The following is a 23,030-nucleotide window of genomic DNA, read 5'->3' as shown; positions in this document are numbered from 1 at the left end:
ACTCGCTGTTTTAATTAGAACAGAATCAGTAAATGTCTTTGGGTTTTAGACTGAGTACCTTGGATTGTTTCCTTCCTTTATGTTTATGAGTCATCTGTGAAGTAAATCGACTTCTTTAGAACGGAGTTGTAAAACCAAATTTTATTTCCTCCCCTTTTTTTCAGCGGCAGGCTGCACGTTTGAAGAGGACTCAGACCCCAACCTGTGTGACTTCACCCAGGGGGAGGAGGACGACTTCGACTGGCTGCTGTTTCGGACGTACAGTTCGCCTTACGCCAGCTCCGACCTCCTGCGTGGTAAGTGGTCCTCTCTCCTACAGCTCTGTATAAATCTCACACTGGAACCCAGCACGTCAGAGTTTAGGGGGGTTCAAGAACAGAAGCTATTTTTTAGCACACGCCAGCAGTTGGTCGGTGGTTCTGCTATTTCTTGACATTGTTTTGAGTCAGATAAATAAATGAACCTTTGTTTGTGGCCCGCACAACAGAAAAAAAGTGCCTGTGTGCAAATCAGCCTTTATAGATGTCCAGCGTCCATTATGCATCAGCTCTAATGAAGCACTCACCCCCATTTTGTCTGCTTCCTGCTAACCCCAAGGATAATTTTATGTTAACCAGCCTCACAGGACTAATGGAAACCAGCATTTTCCTGCCATCATCCTCCCCAATGGTGGTTGCCAGAGGGAGATGGCATGCATAGTTTATAAGGCGCTCCTCCATCTCTGCATTAACAAATACCTACAGGGATCCGACAAAGAGAAGAGTGCTGTTTCAGCTCCTCAGCAGAAATATATTGGTGGCAGCAGTGGTCTCCCCCTGCTGAAGCACTTTAACTGTGGAAACTTGCAGCATGATTAAGGAACCGAGCTCCCTCGGGTAGAACCAATCAATCCATCATATGGTAATGAGAGTTCGACCGGTCCATGACAGAAACACGCATGCTACATGAGAGGGAGAGAAAAGAACTTGCAAGTTTAATGGTGGCAGCTTGGAAGAAATGTTTGACATTATCTGACAAAGAGGAGAGGATTAACGTGGCAGATAGAAAGCCAAGAGGAACACATGTAAAGATGACAGGATAACTGGAGATCGTGCCAAAAGAAATGTGTATCCTTCAGGGAAATCCTTTTGGAAGATATCGACAGGAGTAGCCTTTACAAAATGGTCAAAAACTTCCTGCAGGGATGAAGGGATGTATTTTTTAAAAAGGCTGCATGGTTGTGATTTTTATTTATAGGGCTAAAAATTCCTTCCTCACCGCAGGCATTTATCCAGATCCTGAACTTGATAAATCCCAAATTCTTCATCCTGGACTCTTACACCACACCTCCACATCATCAGCATTCGGGTGAGAATCCGCCTGCAGCCACCAGCCAATTCACGGCAGGCAATGGGATAATTAATACTTTTCCCTTCGGGTTTAATTAAAACTTACTACCCTGGCATTTAAAGTGTTCCGGGCCCCTCGGTGGAGCAGACGAGCACAGGTGGAACGGGAGCAGGTACTGTAATCTGCACATGACGAGGCGGCGTGAGAGGCTCCGAGTGTCACCTCTCGATCGATCAGCTCCGAGAAGCGGGAGACAAATTCAGTTTAATTTATTATCTGCCCATCCTTCAGGCCCGCGCTAGAGGCAGTGTATTACTCACGTTCCTCGTCTGATTGGTGTCATTTCATTGTGACGGCGGCGTTCCTTCCTGACATTTTCATGGTGTTATTGTAAGTGGATAACCTTTCTGCAGGTATCGGCAGAGGAAATGTTCCTTTTCTCTTTATTTTTTCCCCCCTCCCCTTCTCTCTGACTTAATCCCCCTGTGTTGAGTTCTAGCCATGTATCACATTGGACAGCCAAGGTGGGGGGATAACAAGAGTTTATGAGATAAGGCTATTTACATTGGACCAGTATTAACTTTGTGGGGCTGAGAAACTGGCGTCGAGGGGAGATTAGTAAACACAGCTGAGATAGCAGCAGCTTGTGGCTCCCAGGAGAAATTAGAGACCGCTGCTCCCATGAAAGAGAAAATGGTCTTGAATAAAAAGAAAGAAGAAGAAGATGGAATTTGGTGAGATCTTAATAAGAATGTCCCATTTTTTTTTTTTTTTATCACAGTCTCCTTTATTTTGAATTAGATAGGAGATGCCCGCTTGCTATTCATAATCTGGAGTTCTCTTGTCGTTTTAATGAACAAGTCAGGCTTGCAGGATGATGACCTTGTATGGAAGAATGTGTCTGCATGTCAAGTGTACCTCATTTTCTGAAAGGGGGATTAATCAGCTTGAAAAGTTCTGTGTCTGCTGCAGTATTCATTATAGTTTATGAATCAGGGTGGCCTTTAGGAACCAAAATCCGTTAAAGTCTTAAACAAGCTGAAAGCCAATATGTAAGAATTTTTTGATGGAAATGTCAAAAAACTGCCAAAAATGACGGACAGAATGTGAATAAACAACAACTGCAGAGATATCTACAACAGTTAGCATGCTAACCAGCTAGCCCCTGTCTGTCCTGGTCCAAAGCTCCTGTGCTGTCAGTATAAGCACTAACAATCCCCTGGTGCCCAAGCTCCCAGTCTTGACAATCTTGTTACATTAAAACCTTGATACAGCATTTGAGGCAGAGCCCCATTTATTGCTATGAAAGCTGCTCAGTGGCGCTTGAAGCCAAAATGGCTTGACTTCCTGGCTATGAAGCATCCTGGATCTTCCACGTTGTGTGGCCCATACAGTATGCGCACACCGAGCCGGCGGACTTCTTGTTTGGCACCTGGCTAACTTGACTAGAGATACAATGATTTCATCTCTCACCTCTTCCACACTTTCCAAATTGTATTGGTCCGAATGGCTTAAATTATGGAAGTTAAACAAGTAATGTCGTGGTGGTGGTGTCACTCACAAAATTGGATCCACCATTTTAAAGTTGCTTCTTCAACAGTGTAAGCTGTAAGCTTTTTGGGCCCCAGTGAATCATGTCATGTTGTAATTACACAGTTTGGTTTCAAAGCCTGGCGTTCCTCCTGGACTGATCGTTGCCTGCACAGCTAACTGAGCTGACTAGCCAAAGGCCAGTTACAGCTATTTGTTTTGAGTACGAGTTTGGTGGCTGTTGTTAAATATTGCGCCTTTTAAAACAGCTTACGTCAATTGATCTTGCTTTTCTTACTCACCTTATGTGTTGTTGTTTTCTAGTTATTATTTATGACAGGTCAAACATGTGGGACGGGATGTCCAGATGTTTCCAGAGAAACCACAAGTCAATTCAAAGCAGAACTTTTCCAGGTCTTAGGCATCAACAACAAACATCAGACTCTGTTCAGCCCACCAGAAACAAGAAGGCGTTTCGACTGTGCATGAGCCTGTTGCTGTAAACTTGCAAAATGCGGCACCATGATCGATATCTCATCGTCATTTTAACGCGTTGACAATGAGCCCTGAGCATAAATGAAAATGGTTTCCTGGCCCCAGTTAATGTTCCTGTGGCGGAAAAGCAGCCACTAGAAGTATAAAAACACACCACCTGAAGTGTAACTGGATGAATAAAGTGGCTGCATTGAAAAAGTAAAATGACTCCTTTCATTAACACCATGAATGTCTTGTATTCTATCCAGCCGTGGGTTTTTCCTTTTCAAAAGAACACGCCACCACTTTTGCATTTGTTGGACTCATTATGGATGTTTTTTTTTTTTAGAAAATAAAAAAGGTAGTAAAATCGATGTAGCAGAATCAGAGATTTGTAATGCGTCTTTTTTATTTCCACTATTCTCCCTTCCTTCCTATTCTCTGGCAATCACATTAGCCAGAATGCAACCCTTCCACCAACCGTTTGGTCGGAGATTTGGGTGTGTTACCGTTAATGCAGCCTTGAGCCGCTAGCTTCTAACAGAGATGAGGAGCAGGCTGCAGACGTCTGCTAATCTCACTTCTTCCTGAGTGTGCACCCCCCCCCCCCCCCCCCCCCAGATGTTTTTTCTCTGTCTGGAGCCACAAATGGCATTGGCATTATTCAACTTTGTTTTTCTTTGTCTCTGTTTTTTTTTTCTTTTTTTTTCTTTTTTTTTCTTACACATACATTTCATACTTTCAAAACACTTAGATGTGCAAAAGTGGTGCACTTTCCCCTCAAAGGAGACCTATTATGCTTTTTCGTTTTTTTTTTCCCTTTCCTTCGCTGCATTATAAACTGTAGGTTCTTCATGCAGTTAAAAGGTCTTGAATGTTAAAAAGCCTGAACAGGAGCTCGTCTTTCCCACAGAGAGAAAAATGTATGCAGTGCCTGAAACACCTCGTCAGAAGACCCTCAACCACAACACCATGTCACACATTTGTATAATTCACTGAAGCTCATTGGAGGCCAGAAAAACACAGCAGTGCTGACCGGAGACACGGAGAGGGGTCGTGGCTCAGGCGTGTGTGAGCTGACCAATCAGAGGAGATTGGGTATGCAGGAGGGAGCGTTAAAGTGACAGGAGCTAAAATCAGAGCGCCACAGAGGGGGACAGTATGAGACAGTATAAGGAAACTGATTCTGATTTTGAGCATTACAACACCTCTCATAGTAGTGACCTCTCTTCAAAAAATGTGAACCTGAAAACCAGCTTCCCATGTCTCCTTTAAGTTAAGCGCTTGGTAAATGTAGCACCTGCCGAAACACTCCCGATTCAACCCTCCATGCGAGGTGTTCGCTTTTTTGAAGTGCCACTGAGCACGCAAACCTCGCACAGTTGTCACCCCTCAGCAGCCACACAAACAGTGTCTCTTGGATGTGCAGAAATGGGGGCTTTAGTTTCCAGCTGAGTCACACAGGAATTCACTGACAGCTCTGGAAAAGACTGTTAAAATATGCTCTTTTTTTTTTCCCTCTCTCTCCATGTGTCCCATACTAATCTTGTAAATCCTCCTCTCTCCTTATCTTCTTTTTAGTAAATGTCTCCTGTGCTGTCCAGTTGTGCACACACACACACATTGCCAAGGTAACATTTAAAAATAGGCTGCGCCGCAGGCTAGAATCCAACTCCATCTGTGTGTTTGTACACCTTGCAACAAGCCACAGAGTCGATTGATTGGTTGTTTTATTAGCTACTAGCACAATAGATCCTTAAATAAATGCCCACAGGCGTTATGAGTGGGCGGCTGGAGGGGGACTTCAGGTGTAAGGAAGGTTAAGACCGACATGATGCGTGGTTCTGAGCGTTTGTCCCGGGGTCAGAGCCTGGTCAATTGGCACTGGCACTGAAGCAGCAGGCTCAATGTGACGACCTTAACAAAGCTAATACACAGCGTCACACAAACAGACAGTCGTCCATCTGTATCTCCAGCAGCCGACTGTGGAGGACGATGTCATATCTCCTGGCCTTTCCTATCTGTCACCTCTCACCCCTGCCTGGCCCTCGGCGCATGCCACGGACCAGCTGCACACGAGTGCACGTGTGTCATTGACGGCGACCCGAGATTAAACCGCGCCCGTGAAAAGATGAGGCAGAGCGAGGAGACGGATACATCTGCTGGAGGAGACGTGTTGTTATCAGAGCTGACCAGCCATCCTCGCTGGTTTAATACCCTATTACACTGCCCTCCTCCAACTTCCCCTGCTGGCAGTCTGCTTTCGCCACACACTGTATATACTATATAGTTATACCATCCTATCTTAAAGGTCTCTGTTTATTGTAGAACATTCGGTTAGTTTTGCTCTTATAGCGCTGTGCATTTGTAGAGAGGTGATATACTTTACGGCTTGTAAATTTGCTGCTTGACTTGCAGGGAAAATGGTTGCAATAGATAAACTGCCGATAGTTTATTTTATTTCAGGAGACGACAAGTGCTATTCAGTAGACCTTCTGCGTTGTTGCAATGCAATATTTATAGATATCAGTCTGTCAGTATTCATTTTAACAGCTGGGACCTCTGCGAATGATTTAAAGCCGCCAGTCCCAAACATAAGAATGACCTGGCCCTGTTTGTAATCAGAAAATCTTCCGGGACCCACAAACACTTTTAATCACAACTCTAATTAACACAGGTCTAAGAGGCATTTCCTTCAAAAGTGTTCTGGTTGATAAACAGAACAATCCTGAACGCAAACCTAAGGCAATGCAGTGTAAATTAATAATCCATCCACCTACACAATTAACAATTTGTAAACTTGCATATCTTTCAGCACACGCAGCTACAATTCCCCATCACTGACACAAAATAAGATTTGTTCTGATGTTATGTCAAAGTCTGTTCCTCAGCCAAACGCCCATGAGAACTGTGTTTCCTGCAACATCAGTGAGTCAGTGTTTTCAACAAATTGAACTAAAAGCCTGCATTTATGATTTATTTATTGTGGAGGGGACATTATATAGTTTGGTAGAAATTTGTAGAAATTCAAAATCTGAATTTTAATATTCAGAGTATCAATGAAGTAATCACACAAATTCAGAAATATTTATATATATTTATTTAGTTTGAAGCTAGAGAGGTGGCAGGGTCCGCCAAATACAAACAAAGTGAAACAGTATGAAAGTGTGTTGTCCTTCATGATCATTTTGTTCATTCAGTCGTGAAAAGAAAGAGAGTTTGTTTATATAGCTTGTTAAGGCATTTAAAAAAAAAAAAATCAATCAATGATCTTTTCAGTTCTTATTAAAATTCCTGCTCCAAAACAACACAGTGCACCTTTAATCCAGTTGTGATTACACCAAGCAGCGATCACAACCTTATCTTGTTTCTACATAATTATACCAATTAGCCACCTGACAGTCAGCCCAAACAGTTATGTAAGGTCTTTAATTACAAAAAACTGGGAGATGATGGCACTGAGGCGAGCAGGATCCAGTGATGGTTCCAGGGGTACTTGGCTGAAGGTCGGTCTGAAGCAAAGTGGCAGGAATCGTGAACAAGCAGCACGAAGAGGATGAGGCAGGGCCAGAGTCAGGGGAGGCAGGATGAAGAGGAGACGGAAAAACAAGGTTTCTCACTTGCAAACAAAGAGCACTGAATAACAACAGGGCTTGAACAGTGGCTGCACTGATGGAAGTAGATGGGACAACCTGGCAGGGTGGATGTGGGCTGGGCAGAGTGTTTGAAGAGGTCTTGATGATGAAGATGACCTCGGCACACCTGCAGACAGTCACACCAGCACGAGAGACGGAGAGCTGGTCCAAGGCAGACAGGCCTTGGACGCCGCCACATTAAATAATAATACTGACATTGATCATTTCAATCATTAGTCAATATGGTGCAATGTCCTGCTGAGAAACTTTTGGGTCCTGACATCTACAATCCGTCCAAACACAGCTGGAGCCAAACTAAACCTCCTCACATCATACTGCGTAACACTACTCATGCTTGGCCTGAAGAACCTGGCCACCAAATTTTCTAAGATCCCAATCCGATCGAGCATCCATCGATCCATGGATCCCACACCGCAGGACAACCCGAGATGTCCTGTGTCCGTGCCTTGGTGGGACAGATCTAAGTCTGATCCGTGACTTGTTCCGCCACCTAGATCTTAATAAAAGCTACGTAATGACCTAAGCAATGTGTCAGCTTTGACGGTCGAGTTTGGCTTCAAGGCCAAAACTCTGCGATCAAGAATGAAATTAGAGTTGAGACAAAGTAGTGTGTTTATTTTCAGGGACGGTCCTGCAGCTCGTCCATGAAGAGAGAAGGGGCCATTTAACATCTATATTTATCATTTAGCTCGGGTTACAGAGGACAATTGCTCCCCTGAAGACAGTTGTGTCCGGTTGAGCTGTTGATGAGTCTGCAGGGTTTTGTTCCAGCCAAAATGTTCCACCAGTTGATTTCATTACTTAACACACCTTCAGAACTAATTAGTGAAATCAATCGGCCGCTCTGGTATTTGTTGGGAATGAAAGCCTGCACCTTTCCACTGCTCGGGACTGGACACTGGTGGCTCCCGGGGTATAATTGCTTATGTCTCGTTACTTCAAGGCAAAGAAGCTCATATTTATCGATTGCTGATGTATCATATAAATGTCTGAAAGCTCTGTCTACTTATTAATCATCTCAGAAGTGCCCGTCACTGCACAGAACCTTTTAGAATATAGCAAATTAATTGTATTGTTATCCGGGGGGGGGGGCGGTGACCATCAGCTCCCTTTATGCTTTCAAGGTAAAGAGTAATCATTAATGTGACTGATAGACACTTATGGGAACGGCTGCCAGAGCAGGCGAGCTGGTATATTCTCGGCACCTGTTTCTTTTATTCTGTGTTTCACTCACTCACCCACACACAGACACCCAGGTGATAGGTAGGCTAAGCTAATGCAGCCTCTGTTTGGCTGTTGCTTCCATCTAATTAGTGTCACTTTAGAGGGACAGCTAGAGGGCTTTTTAAGTGTAAGGTTGCCAGTTTAACAGTGTAATTGAGGCTCAGGCGGCACACTCAGAATCGTAGCCAAATAGGACTTACTAGGTGAATCACCTTAAACTCAGGTGAGATGAAGTGGCTGGTCACTTGAAGCATAATGGTTCAGCTCATGAAAAAAGGCCGTGTGGGTGACAACTGCAATTAAGCTGGAGCATCTTTGCTGTATTTTGGATGTTACGCGCACGTAATTGGCCCCTATTTGACACACTCGAGAAGCGGGAGATTTATTGTTTGTCTTGCGCTTTAAACAACTTCAGCGCTCGCTGTAGAGGAATGGGAAGGAAAGCCAGCTGAAGTGAAGGGTCACAGCATCCACAGGTGTAGCTCACATTTTCTGTTCCAAATGTTCCAATTATAATATAGGCTTTTTTTTTTTTTTTTTTTTTACAATTTGACCAGTTACATTTATCTGTAAATTAGGAAAATGTCCAGCCCTCCATTTATTAAAAGAGGCACATTGTACAGTGTCAGTCTCCCACTGGAATCATGCTGAGGGTGGGATGCTCGTCTAAATGGAGGGAATCTGACACATTGTTATCATTTCACTTAAAGGTTAATGGAAAGTGAAAATCTGGGTAACACCAGGCCATATTTCAAAGGAAAACAAGACATTTGGTAAACCATTAGCTAATGTTACCATTCACCACTTACTGTTTTGACCATGTGGTGAAATGATAACAATTTGTCAGATTTCCTTCATTTATAGGACTTGCAGCCACGGCGCTAGGCTGCGACATTTTAGCTTCCCAGCCTGTGCATGATGCCAGTGTAAGATGGCGGCGGTGCTTGTATGGTCTGTAAATCCATACGCCACTTAAAAGTATGATGGTCAACTTAAGAGCGAGATTGTGCTTTAAATTATTACAGATAAACTGACCTCACTGACCTATATGAAAACACACAAAAAAACATTCAGATATGTGCTGAAGATCCAGTCACAATTTCTGTTATTAATAAAATATTTTGTACAGCTTCTAATGTGTGTGGAGATAATATTGATTTGCAGTGTAAGCCCAAAGCACAGAGTTTTAGTCACAGTGATGCTCACAAAACTGCCCACACTTAATCGTTAATCCAAGTCAGGCTCTCTGTGACTTCCTCCGTAAGCAAATAAAGCATCTTTGTGAATCGAATGTGAACACTTCAATTAAGTTTCTTTTTCCCCCTGCTGAAATGAAACACGTTATTCAAACTCTTGGAAGTCGTCTTTCTTCTTCTGGTGTCCTCCTCTTTTCTGCTAATCATGAGATTGGAAATATGCTTTGTACGTGTGCCTGGTGTGGATGGTTTTAGTAAGTGCACTTGGATATTTCCCAACCTCGGTGCACTCCGCTGCTCCTCTGGGCCCACACTTCAGCTTCAGCTGTCTCTGAATTTTCACAGATCACGTGCTTGTGGTTCATGGCAAGTTGTGTGAAACGAGATTCTAAAGTATTTCTTAAAATTCTCTGCGTATAAAGGCCTGCATTTAGCTCTCTCAATCCACATAAGTTAGAAATATCGGAGAAAATGTGCATAGAAGTAAAAGCCGTGCATTTATATTTTCACAATTCATAACGAGATCTGGGCGAAATTAGTTTTAGCTGAGCGTCTCTGATCTTTGGTGAGTTCTTGAACACAGACAGATGAGACGTCAGAACAAGATGTATGCAGATGTGTTACTTTGATAACATTTCATTCATTTAGAAACTGTTCAAATTCTTGACATGTAATGGCTCATATTTCACTCAGAGCGCAACAGTTAAGGATCCCCAATCTGTACTTATTTTCTTACTTTTAGGGTTTTTTTTTGTTTTTTTGCAATTTATCACAAACTTGACAAACTTTGATCCAAAATGTGCACTGATTGATTACAACTTGATTGTGGAGATAGTTTTCCCCCAGATGTCAGCGGTCCAGAGACCAAATAGTATCTAAGTTCTTTTAAGTTTTTGCATGAGCACAAAACAACATAAGAGAGACTGGACTTGGGGTCGTTTTCAGGTTGTTCTTCCATCTGTCCCAGTATTTTCAATGCAAAATATCAAAAACGTCTTAACGGTGTTTATTTAAATTTAGCGCAAATGTCCACTTGGACTCAAGGATGACCTGATCAGCTTTTTGGTGGTCAAAGGTCAAAGGTCACCATTACTCAACAATAACTCAATATAACTCAAATCTCAGGGAACATGATGAAGTTGGAGCGTTTCATATTCAAAAGGTCAAAGGTTAACTTGTCCTAAAATGTCCTCCTCATCATCCAGTAGCTCAGGAACAACAACCGCAAAAGCATTCATTCCAATTTTCAAATGTCTTTTGACTAATTTTCTGCAGTTTAATCACCCTTGAATAGATAAATACAAACACAGATAAATGCAAACTTTAAAACATATGACAGACGCAGGGTACTTGTAAGTAAATCAAGATTAATGAACACAAATGTACCAGTGATTACATTCATGTTGGATGGTTCAACAAATCACAATTAGCACAAAAAAAATAATGTTGAAAATATTAAATATTAAACCATATTGACAAGCTTTCCCTGAAGTGTAAACTGGAACTTTTAGTTACAGTCCTGACTCCAGAAAATGTGTAAAGCATAAATAAAACAGAATGTGTTAATTAACTCCGCGAGGAGGTTATGTTTTCACCCGTGTGAAAACTACTGAACGGTTTCCACGAATCTTCAGGCGTATTTAGGTGGCTGGTATCAATGAGTGAGTACAATTTCATGGGGATCCTCATAAATATATTATAATATATTAAATATGTTTTCACAGAGAGTAGTCTGTTTCCAGTCACTTTGCGATAACACATATGGATGGAAACCTGCAACCACCACCAATGTGCCGCTGAGCTCATGGGGATTCAGAAAGGTACCAATGGTTTTAACCTATGCAGATTTTGATCCAGATCTGTCGGGAGACTAAACCAGACTATGCTCAGCAGCTGAACGTTTTAAACAGTTTAAATCTTATACCCACTGAGCTCTGATTACATTATGATTCAGCAGTCGGCTGGTTTAGAAAGTGATAATTTAGAATCTGCCTATCCATCTCATCTTGTGAACGCGATATCTCAAGAACACCTTGAGGGAAAGTCTTCAAATGTGGTACAAATATCCACGATGACTCAAGGAAACTAATAATTACATTTTGGAGGACAAAGGTAAAGGTCACTGTGACACCACAAAACCATAATGAGATAAGGTTAAATTCATACAACCATTACAGTTTTTTTATTTTTATGTGACAGGTGAAAGTGATCCATAAACTCAGAGGTTAAATGCACGGTGGTATCAGAAAAAGGATCTTGCCATTATTCAACACCACAGCTCAGAAACAGGGTTGTAGTTTGATGTATGCTTCCTTTTTTACATCATCAACTTAATTGATTTGTATCAATTTATGCTTATTCTGAATTTGATGCCAGCAACATGTTTCAAACAAATTTGGACACTCACATTTTAACACTTGTTTGGAACCTTCGACGAGTAAAGAGGTTTATTGTTAACAGGAGATAGTGTCATAATTGGGTCTGAAAGAAGCATCCTTGAAAGTATCTGTCACTCACAAGCAAGAATGCTGCAAGGTTCAGTACTTTGTGAAACACCTGACGGTATAAAGGATGTTACTCCACGGGCTCAGGGATAATTTTCTTAAACCAATGTCGGTAAACAGTTTGTTTGCAAACGATTGCATCCATTTATTATTTACATTTCAGCCCCCAAAAACGGATATTTTCAGAGCATAATCCAAGTTTTTCAGGAATTTCCCAATATCAACATGATCTTCAGCAGTTGGGTTTTGGTAATTAAAAATCAGCTGCCTCAGCACTGGTTGAGCGCACATGCCCGACTTTATGCTGACAACGATGACACGGTACAATTAACTCAGTGAAAACTCCCATATGGTGCAGAAAGAAAACTGAAAAAGGCAAATAAGGGCACGTGAGGAAGGGGAGAGCGCATTAGCTGCGTGAATGGAGAAGGGGTGGGTACGGACGTAGATGCTTCATTAGATGACAGGAAATTCTACTTGGAACAGTGCTCATGTTAATGACATCTATGCCAACGTGATGCAGGTTCTTAATATAGAATTTAATTCAACACGTGAGTTTATTGAAATTCCAGACAGAAGCAGACCTTTCTGACGCGGTGCTCATTTCTTTATGGCATCAGGATGCTGCACATGTTGTTTCCAACTTGCTGACTTGCTAACTGAACGGCATTACTCCAGTGTACTCTCTATTTTCATTGTCAGGTTGAAATGTTGTAATGTTCTCCTGTGGGAGTATCGAGTTACAGACATCTGCATATAGTCATATAGTTTCGGTGCCCCGTGTCCCTCAGGGGGCCTAATTCACACTTCAGAGGTCCCACTGGGACAACCGGCTGTGCTGTGAAGGATTCACAAATGGCTTCAGTGGCGCACCAGCTCTCCCAAAGCATCCATATATCCGTGAACTTGAGAGTTTAAATTTCACAGCCATAAAGCACCTGATAACAATTCTGTTTGACGTATGAAAGCGCGTCTAATGCTTTGTTTTAAAACACAATCCTCTTAAAAGTAACTATCTGTTCCATATTTATATCAGCTGTCACTGTGGCTGAGGGGGTGATGGATGCATCATTTAGTAGTGAAACTGCAGTGTATGCTTTAAGCACCCTCACCATAATCGGGGTGAAAAGAGCCAGATAATGGAGAAGATAAACGTCCCTGCAAAAATGGCATGAGCAGAATTTGTATGCGGCCATTGATCCTCTGCTGCGAGACTTAATGATTTCAGTCTATTTCCTCTGCAGACATTGTGGGTGGCAATCCAGCTGCCAGGAGGGGTTCTGAGTGTACATCTCTTTTTGTTTTTTTTTGTTTTTTGTTGTTGGAATAATATTGATCTGAGATGCAGGATCCTCTCGAGTAGGCATCTGGTTGGAGTGCCAAGAGGGTCCTCCAGGTAATAAAGAGCGGGGACAAAACATTTTATTCTTCTTCTTTATGTTCTTGCTTAATCTCCCGTCCCGAGCCGTCGTTCTATCTCGTTCACACTCGTCCTCTCAGGTGCAATTTATTTTGGCGGTGTTACCATAATAACTCTTGTCGTGCACAACACTCAGTCAGTAATTGATATGTAGGCGCTGCTTCTGGGTGGAGCCATTTGCATTAAATCGTGTTAACTGATATGATAATGAATGTGAAAGGCCTGATGCAAGCAGAATGACTAACCAGAGATGGATGGCTATTTGAATTATACACAATAAGTAATATATTATATCAGGTCTCAGGGGTCCAAGGCTCGCTCTGCATTTGCTGCCTGTCTTTTAGTGGGATCGGCTCTCGCTGCCAGGATATAAATAGTCCGTATCACATCTGGCATCTCCTTCTTTATCTTCCTACCGTCCTCATTCTCCCTACTATTCTTAATATGTGATGAGGAGAGCGCTAGAGATGTGTGGAAACGGATGGTAGAAGTGAGGCTTAATAAAACATATTCTGAGACGCGTTAGGATGGAGATATATTGGGCATTTACTCTAACAGATAATGATGTAAGTGACAAAAATGTCTGTAAGGTGTCTGCCGGTCTGTTTAGTATGCTGTCCATCTCCGTGCCTTTAACCATACTGCAGACAATTAGCTTCTCAAGCTTCACCAAACATTATTATTCTCCATTAGCACACATAAAAGGCAAAAAGTTATTACTTTATGAAGGGCGTGGAAGAAGAGGGGGCCGAAACAAAGATGAATTAGCTGCGCTGAAGTCATTGACTTTGTAAAAATTTAGATGAATCTTTTCGTTCAAAACACCGCCGTCCTTAAATCATTAGAAGTCTTTCAATGGTTGATTCAACAGCCTCTGAAAATGAGCGTTCTGAGGAGTGCCTCGTGTGCTTTTATGGCTTCTGTACGTTTGATTCCCCTCTCGCAGCCCCGGCCATTACTGTTTTATACTGCCACCATCAAATCTTTTCAGCGCACCTCCTACCTTCAGAAATATTGACTGCAATTAAAAAGTGTGAATGGCATGAAAAAAAAATGTAAAAAAATAAAACAGCGACCGTGCTTTGTGGCTGCAGATGCCGACCCCAGCCAAAGCTCGAAGCCTTGAGTATTTTTAGCATTGCACAAAACATCAGAGACGCGGGCGAGGTAGCCCGCTTTCCCCCGTGTTGTTTGTAATCGCAGTGAAGAGCGTGTCCCTCCGAGGAACACTCCCAGGTTGTTACGGCTAATGACTGCTGGGGGTTCTCCAGGAGGAGCTGTCTCACAGCGTTTGCTCACATATTAATATCAGACGATGGGAACGAGGGCGATGGCGCAGCAACACATGCGTGAATAAACTTGGCACGGGCCCCTCATATGCACACGTACAGTTTGCTGACTTACTGTATGTTTTGCATATACAGCAATCGGAAACGAGCTCTGAGAATGAGCCAGTCAGTTTATGTGAGTGTTGAGGCGGCGCCATAAAGTGAAATCTGGAAGCTCTGCATCAGTTTTATCGTGACAGTACAATTATGAAGTTCCAGCTCCCACTGCTATGTGGGCTGCTTCCTTGTCACCTTGCTAAGGGCCATGCTCTCTAAAGGGAGCAATAGAAAAAGCCATAATCATAACTTCAGTGGAAACTCATATTCTTTTATACGCTTTGCTTGTAATGTTTTTCATAGCAGAGAAAACAGGGAATTTCAGAATCCAACTTGTGGGAAACATAACATTTCAAAGCCCCGTCTCGTGGTTCCTGCAGGCAGGCGAAGCCGCTCCTCTCATCCTCTGATGTGTGTTCTCTTTGAGGTGGCAGGGACGGTCTGCGATGCTCAGCTGGATGCCCCCTTCCGCGGCTGCAAAACGCTCCCATAGACAGCTGCGGGATTTGCACATCGCTTAACCTAATTTATTTGAGGGCCTCTTTGGGAGCAGAGGAGTTGTCCCAGTCCAGGATCACATGCACCTATTTTTACATGCATGCACACACACACAGGCACACACACACACACACGCACTCACATTTTCCGTTTTGTCGGGTCTCAAACTGCACGCTTGCACCTGTATCTCAGCTCATCTCTCACTTGTCGGCCTTCCCCTCCTTGAGTTTTATTTCACACCCAGCTGTAGCATGATATTGAGAATGAGATGACATGGCAGTTCAGCTGCTGAGCTTTGGTTGGTGAATTATAAATGCCTACTCACACGGACAAATCTGGAGTGCTAGACTGCGATCTTGCCTGCAATTCTCCAGAGGACTCGAGCTGTCTGTGGCAGGAGTCGAACACCAGCTCCCGTCCCGACCTGCTCTCATCGCTGCAGGCCTGCTCGCCTCTGGGCGCGACGTGTCGTTTTTTATTTACTCAGATGTCATGGAGACGAGGTGTACCTGCTCTGCTCGGCTGCGGTCCCTCGCTCTCCTCGAGGTCCTGTCCTCTCTTGCCCGGTGGCGAGAAAAGTTCTCACAGAAACACATGAAGCCAAACTTGCTGCAGAATACAGCCAATTAGAGACTAATCTAACGATGCACAACAATTTCCGCAATGCACTGGCCTATCTTTTTTAATTGAATTAGGAGGGGAGCAAAACAAAGCTCAAATTCTCCTCCCGCGTTTCTCGGCGCTTGATTACAGAAAGCACAGACTGTTAAAAACTCCGGCGGCTGGGTCAGAGTCGTGCTATTTCCTGCTACGATTAGAGGGCCAGATAACCAAGATTTATTAGGCAAACATCCCGACAATTAATTAGGAAGCGGGGCTAGACTAATCCTGTTTCCACGGGCTTTAGCGGGTCGAAGCTCCTTACACTACCAAGAGGAGCAGGGGAACACTTCAAAGACGAGGCGAATGAGGGAAAGGCTTAAATCAGCTCCCACATAGAAGCGTGTGTGTTGGTACAGTATAATTACTGTGTCTAGCGCCTGCTTTTGTGCACGAGTGTGCCTGAGAATAACACCCTGCAGGAGATATGCTTTGTGTATATGGACGGACACATGCCTTGTTGTTTACAGTGGCGGGGTGCAGCTGCAAAATCCTCCCTCTGACGTCTTAAAGCGTGAAGGTTTAGCCCAGTCCTCAGTTCAAAGGCTCGTCTCTAATGCAGCTGGCTTTCCTTTTTTTTTTTTTTTTTTTTTTTCCTCTGCTCTTCTTCTTCTCCTCCCCCTTGCGGCTCTGCCCGTCTCCATCTCATGGAGACCTTGCCGCCCTGGGAGGCTTGGCAGGTCGTAGCACCACACAGAAATGTGCAGTCTGCTCTCTTCGTTCGAGGCACGCTCGGCATTTGGTCTCGCAAGACCTCGGGCTCGTTTCGACGCAATGCACACCAGCAAGCAGATGGCTGAGGAGCTTTGCTTCGGTCATTAGCTAAGCCATCTACTTTAGGACTGGTGCTATCTTTTTTTTTTTTTTATAATCACAAAAAGTCGAGCTAAAACTGTAGCGGAATTCAGCTGATGGATCGCTCTATGTGGCAGCAGTTTAGAGTTTAACTGAGGTATGTTTGAAGGGCTTATTATGCACTGAGTGGAAGTAAAGTGATACCTGAGCATATGGTGCACAAACCCTCGAGGAAATGTGAGTCTGCTGTCATCACGACCCACAATAGTTGATGGACACATCACAGACATGAGCGCCAAAATCACAGCCTCCCTCCTCACATCGAAAAAACAAGCGTGTGAACCTTTCCTAAAACATACGCCTTCGCAACCTAGCGCCCGCATTCTCAGCTCGGCCCCCGTCAGACCTGCGTTACCTGAAACTGAAAGATTCTTTCTCCATTCCACCTCCAAAATATAAATAATCCTTGTCGTTAATGTTAGACTCTACCTCGCTGAGAGGCTGGAGAGAATTAATTATACATTTTGAGTAAACCGTACGACTCGGCTGTTCTCACATGACATTTTATATTTTAATTTCCTCTTCGTCTCGTGCAGCTAGATTTATATTCATGAAAAGATGTTAAAACAAGAGTCTACATGACATTTGCCTAATTATTTGCATATTTCCACAAGACGAGACGGTGAAATGGTGCATCTTGAGCATGCTGCTGCTCCCCCTCGTGAAGCAGCAGCAGTGTATAGTGTGATCGACGTCCTGGAGAAGTCCTGGAAACGTCCTTGTGGCCGAGGAAGCCTCCAGACAGTCTGAGAGGGGGGGCTACAGGTCTTTGGTCTGCACTGCGCAGGTGTGAATTTGGCTCATTGAGAGGAAGTAAGAAGAAGCACATATGTGGAGGTGTTCACTTGACAAAACACATACTGTTAGTGCTCAGAAAACCTCCTACGGATAAAAATGAGGTTAAAAACAACTTCTTTGAGCGCAACGTAGCTCTCCACCCGTGCACCTGTTCAAACCTGTGAAGCCGAGGCCTTTCATGCCTTAACAAAGTTATTTCTGAGTACTGTCTTGGCTGCGTATACTGTAGAGTCAGCCTGTGGATCCTTCGGTCTCCGTCCATCTGGCTCTATTGTTGATTGCAGACAGACTGGCTGATGAGCGCAGCCTGGATGTAGAAGGCAGAAATAGGGCCCTGAGCTCGCAGGAGCTCCCTTAGGCTGGGTCTTGGCAGGGCTTTTCAGAGCCGCTCTCTTGCAAGCCCTCTGAAAGCGAGCACAGCAGTCTCCACGGTTGCCTAATGGCCATGCTGCTGCTCTTCAGAGTTTGGCAGTTGACAGTTTCTGATCCTTTTTAAGCAAGAGATAAAGCCCTGGCAGACAACGAGGAGCGGAGTCTGAGTCGTCCGCGGAGACTTAAAAACTAGGAGAGTTTTGGGGGAAAAAAAGGTTTTGTGCGCTGTGATTTATTGATTATTCCAAAGTGAGCTTTGCACAAAAAAAAGCAAAAAAACCCCCAAAACACAGCGCCTTCCCAGAAATGCCCGAGATGGCCACGCCGACATTTTGTAAAATTTATCACTTTGCGAAGTTTGCTTGCGCGAAAATTCCCCCATGGCTTCGCTGACAACAAAAACCAGATCCTCAGACTTCTGACAGAACAAGAGGAATGTAATATTCTCGCGCTCAGAAGTTTCCTGATTTCTCTGCGGGCTGTTTTACTCTGTATCACCAAAATGCAGGTTAAGTAAACGACTGTTTGTTTCGCCATGCGTTGCGAAATATCCAGTCCAAGAGGCGAGTGACATCCCCAACACTGAACCATGCCTGGCTCATCATCTGTGACCAGCTGTGATTAATTCCCTCAAGGTGCACGGATAAAAAGAGAAGGAAATAGAAGGAAAAAAAAAAGAGAAAGAATTCAATCTTGGGAGAGTAATTTTGAATAGTAAAACTGGTAGGAAAGCAGAAGGCCAACAGATTACAACAGAGGGAGGAGAACGCAAGAAAGTCGCGAGGAATATCGAGTCAAGATTTGTTTTCCATGCGTCTGTTTTAATCACTCCTCATTGTATTTAGTGTGCATGGCTGCGTACCTAAGGCAGTGTGCTGAAAAAAAAAAACAAAGGCTCAGCGAGTACTTGGCTGCACCGCTTTGCTGCCTTACTGCATTTTTTTCTCTTTCTTTTTTTTTTTCCACAATGGTTTTTCTTCCTCTCTCACAGTCTTGTTGTCAGGACGAGGATGTCACACCGCAGACAGGCACCACAAAGAGGGCCAAGAGAGAAGAAAAAAAAAAAAAAAAAATGCTCTCAGCCAGCAGAGGTAGTAATCGATGGGACGTTAAACAAAAACAGAGGAAGAAAGGCACACTTTCTGCCGAGCTGTGGAATACAGAAACCACTTTCATGGTGGAGGGGAAAAGAAAGCATCGACTGGCTCAGCTTTTCTGTTGTGTACGGACGAGATTCTTTTCTTTTTTTTTGTTTTTTTTTTGGCGGCAGCAGTAGCGGAGAAAAGTGATCTGTGATATGAGGGCGAATACGTGGCGTCCTTTGTTTAAAACATGGCGGCGAAATAAGTTGTCGCAGTTTCCATACTTCAGACAACAGGCATTTCTCATTGAGTGTCACTGAGCAGCACTTATGGCACTGCGTTTTTTGATTTGCACACACATATATATATATATATATATATATATATATATATATATATATATATATATATATAAAAATCTCGAGATTACCAAAGTATGAATATTAAAAGCTGTACTCATCTTTGCCACCTGGATATCATTGGCTGGTGTTAACTGGTGGCGCAGTGTTTTTTTTTGTTTTTGCTGGTGAATGCGGTCTGTTTGCGGCGAGGGTTCAGGCATCACCTACTCTGAGTGGAGTTCTTCTGCTGTGCCTTTGCCGTTGCATCTCATCACAAAAGAGCTGCAGGATGAGTCCAATTACCCACGAGGGTCAATAAGGCAGCCCTTTTTCTATGTTGCAGGTGTAGTCCATTACTGGCTCATTAGTGGCTGCCTTCAATTAAAGTGAGCGCCGTCGCAAGAGCACCGGCGCTGGGACGCTTTAGTCGAACAGAGGCACCAATAAACATATTTGGTTGGGTTCGGTTTGTTGAGTGGCTGACAGAAATGCTTTTGTTCCCTCAAATCACATCGTATTCCTCGCTTGCCTTCACTGCTATCTAATATATGCACATAATTTTGGTTTGATTGGCTCAGGTTTGGAGATATTTTTCTGATACTTCTGCATCCACTCAATCATGATACCCGACAATGATCCTGTTTGGTCTTGCAACGTTGTCCTTTTTCTAGTAATAAGCATTTTAATGGGAGATAGTGCTGCCATAGTGCAAGTCCTTGGGAAGCAAAAAAAAAAAAAAAAACAGTTACAGCTTCAGACTCAGCAAGCTGCGCCTGTGTTTCGTTTACTAATCACCTTCCCCTCAGGCAGTTGCTCAGTCCATAGGGATTTGGCTTTGGGACTGGAGGGTTGAGGGTCCCAGGCTAGCTTGGACTGGTCTATGTTGAGTTTGGATTGGTAGTTGGAGAGGTGCCAGTTGACTACCTGAGCACCGCCAAGGTGCCCTTGAGCAAGGCAGCGAAGCCCCCTCCCTTTTTCTTCACCCCCAGTGAGAACAAACCAGGATTTTATCATTGATTTCTAGTTGAAACCCGGCTGATTTCCTGTTTCAAAGTATAGGTCCTAGTTTGGTTCTTAATTGTCTGAAATGCAGTTACAACATCAGCGTGTCGCAAAATACAAATTTGTGTTACTATTTTGATAATTCGTTCATTTGAAATTTGAAAAAGAGACGATGGAGATTAATAATGATAGGTGTGGTGGTGTTTGTCCCAGGTCATATTATACTGGAAGCTGAAATGTGGTCCTTATATTGTTCTATTGCCAGTGGGAAGGTTAGGTTAGGTGAGGTTCGAGTCCTGTCCACGTCATTATATTTGTTATTGCTCGTTTACCATCTATAATGGGCAAATAGGAGCGTATTGTCATCCTGGAGCCTGGTGGGCAAAAAACACATTCATGTTCTCAGTTCAAAGTCAGTATTGCAGATCCCAGTGAAGTATATTATAAATGCAATATTTAATCAGTGTCTCCAAAAGGTCAGTGACAAAATGTTCCACTTGTAAGCGTAATTTCACCTGAATAATGGCCATCGAGCAAAGTGAAAAAGACTGAATTTCTCTGAAAAGGGATTTAACGAAGTGCATCTTCTAAAGAAGAGTGAATATGGTTGACCACGAGGGTCAGTGGATTAGAGAAATCCTTGACATTGTTTGCGGATGTGAGCTAAAAGCAGCGAGGTGACCTGACGATGAGAGGGATTACGTGTGATTGAATACTCGAGTTACACATCTCTCTCACTTAACAAAAAACATACTAATGACATCAACCATGACAAAGTGTAGTGTCCCAGTGAGCCATCGCGGTCTGGCAGTGAATGACCGTGGCTTAGATTTAACTGATAATCGGACTACATGTAGACATCCGCATGTATTGATTATCTAGGTCTTTTTTCATTGTAAGTGGGCCTAATTCTCTGTGAATTCTGGGTGAACAGGACAACATGACTCATATCTTGTTCTGCTTGCAATGTCTGCTTCCAAGCTAGTTTTCTGTTTTGTTGATCTGCTGACTTGTCCCATCAAAATGTCCTGTAACTGTTGAAATCCACATTACAGTGTGAACATAACTGAGCGGTTTGACACTCAGCTATGTTCACTTGTTTTTCAGTTTGAAACGGGTCTGTTATTTTTATTTTTATTTATTTATGTTTTTTACACATATTTCATTGCAAATATGTCTCACCAAGATAGTGAGGAATTAGACAGCTTGGTGCAACAGATGAATTTAGATGTCCATCTGAAGTCTGTTAGTTAGATGATGACGATAATTATCAGAGTGTGTGTGTGTGAGGTGGACCCACTATAGTACAGACGACCATAAAATACCCTTGTGGAACCAGCACCGGGAGACTGAAGCTGAAAGAGCTAAATGGAATTCCGCCATCATTAATTTTATTATTTACACCTGTGCTTTTCTTACTGCGACATGTCAAAATGTCTTCAATTAAAAAAAATAAAAAATAAATGGGACTATACAGTACAGTCCTGCCTCCTCCTGTAGCTGCACTCCTGTCACTGTTATTTTGTCTTGCGGCGTGCGAGATAAAACAAGAGGAACGCCTTTTTAATGATCCTGCATTAATTGTAAACATCTCTGGGAATTCCTCAGAAAATGTCTGCGGCATTCTTAACGGAGGCCAAGGTCAGAGCTACAGTAGCTGTCACAATGATGAGTGGTTCTCACTGAGATAGAACGTCTGCCCACCACACAGGGGGGGATTGACAGTTAATCACAAGCACATTACACCTCTGGGATGGGCGGAACTGCAGCCTCCTGCCTTCGGCTCCAGCCTGCCTGTCATTATGATGACTCTGCGGCCTATCAGTGTCGGCCTCAGATTTATCTATCAGCCACTAGACTGTGGCCTCGTCTTGGGCTGAGCTTGGCACCTGTCCATCCATCAGCCTCTAAAGTCCTCCTGTGGCGCCGCCGACACAATCTCTCTCTCTATACAGCGCCACATGGCAATGCCAATCGTTCACAGCACTCATTCAGACGGTACAACTAAATAAATGCTAGGCAGCGTTTGCGGACGCTGCGACGCGCATCTACAGTACAAATCTGCGGAACCTGGGAGATGTTTTGTCATTGTTGGAGCCTCTGTAACTGTGTTTGCATCCACCAGAGAGAAAGATGGCAGAGTTTTATTGGGACTTAAGTGTTTTGGGACGGATGGTGTGGGCGGACAACTTCGCTGATGGCGCCGGTGAAGGCTTTTTTAAACAAGCTGAGTAATTACTAAAAAGCATGCTGAAGGCCATTTAAGCTGCATCCGTTGACACCACTGTGACACGGATTTCAAGATTAGGTGTGTGTGTGTGTGTGTGTGTGAGCAGGCTGTGTGTTCGCGTGATGTGTGGAGAGAAAATTAGCAGATTGTATATAGGGTTGTTATGCTTGAATGGCTTATCATGCTGATTTATCACTGTTGACTCTAATATCCGGGGATACAGCCTGCCTAGAGCCATACAATTAAATCACTACAATGTTGACTTTGAGTGGAGCTTTAGAAACTACAAATATCCTTCAAATACATGTGGTGTGTGTGTGTGTGTGTGTGTGTGTTTTTTTTTTAGATAAATAATTCCCAGGAAGCTCTTTGGACTTCCAAGCGTCACAACATATGCCAACTGTCGTTCGTTTGCTCTCCCGACTAGCTCATTAGCTTTGTGTCAGGACCGATGACCAAACGGTGGCGTCCGTT

At 43.4% G+C, this 23,030-nt stretch overlaps 1 protein-coding gene across 4 annotated transcripts in view; it reads left to right on the top strand.

Moving 5' to 3' along the window:
* Positions 1–23,030, top strand: part of ptprub (protein tyrosine phosphatase receptor type Ub) — a 175,054-nt gene that overhangs the window by 51,826 nt on the left and 100,198 nt on the right. For all 4 annotated transcript variants that reach the window (XM_037075201.1, XM_037075200.1, XM_037075199.1 and 1 more), the window contains exon 2: positions 165–296. In XM_037075201.1, coding sequence (XP_036931096.1) covers positions 165–296 — 132 coding nt within the window. The remainder of the gene's footprint in view (positions 1–164; positions 297–23,030) is intronic.

Source organism: Acanthopagrus latus, chromosome 17 (assembly GCF_904848185.1).
Source record: "Acanthopagrus latus isolate v.2019 chromosome 17, fAcaLat1.1, whole genome shotgun sequence".
In the NCBI taxonomy this organism is placed as follows: domain Eukaryota; kingdom Metazoa; phylum Chordata; class Actinopteri; order Spariformes; family Sparidae; genus Acanthopagrus; species Acanthopagrus latus.
The sequence above is the reverse complement of the archived record's forward strand: the minus strand, read 5'-3'. Positions and strand labels throughout refer to the sequence as shown.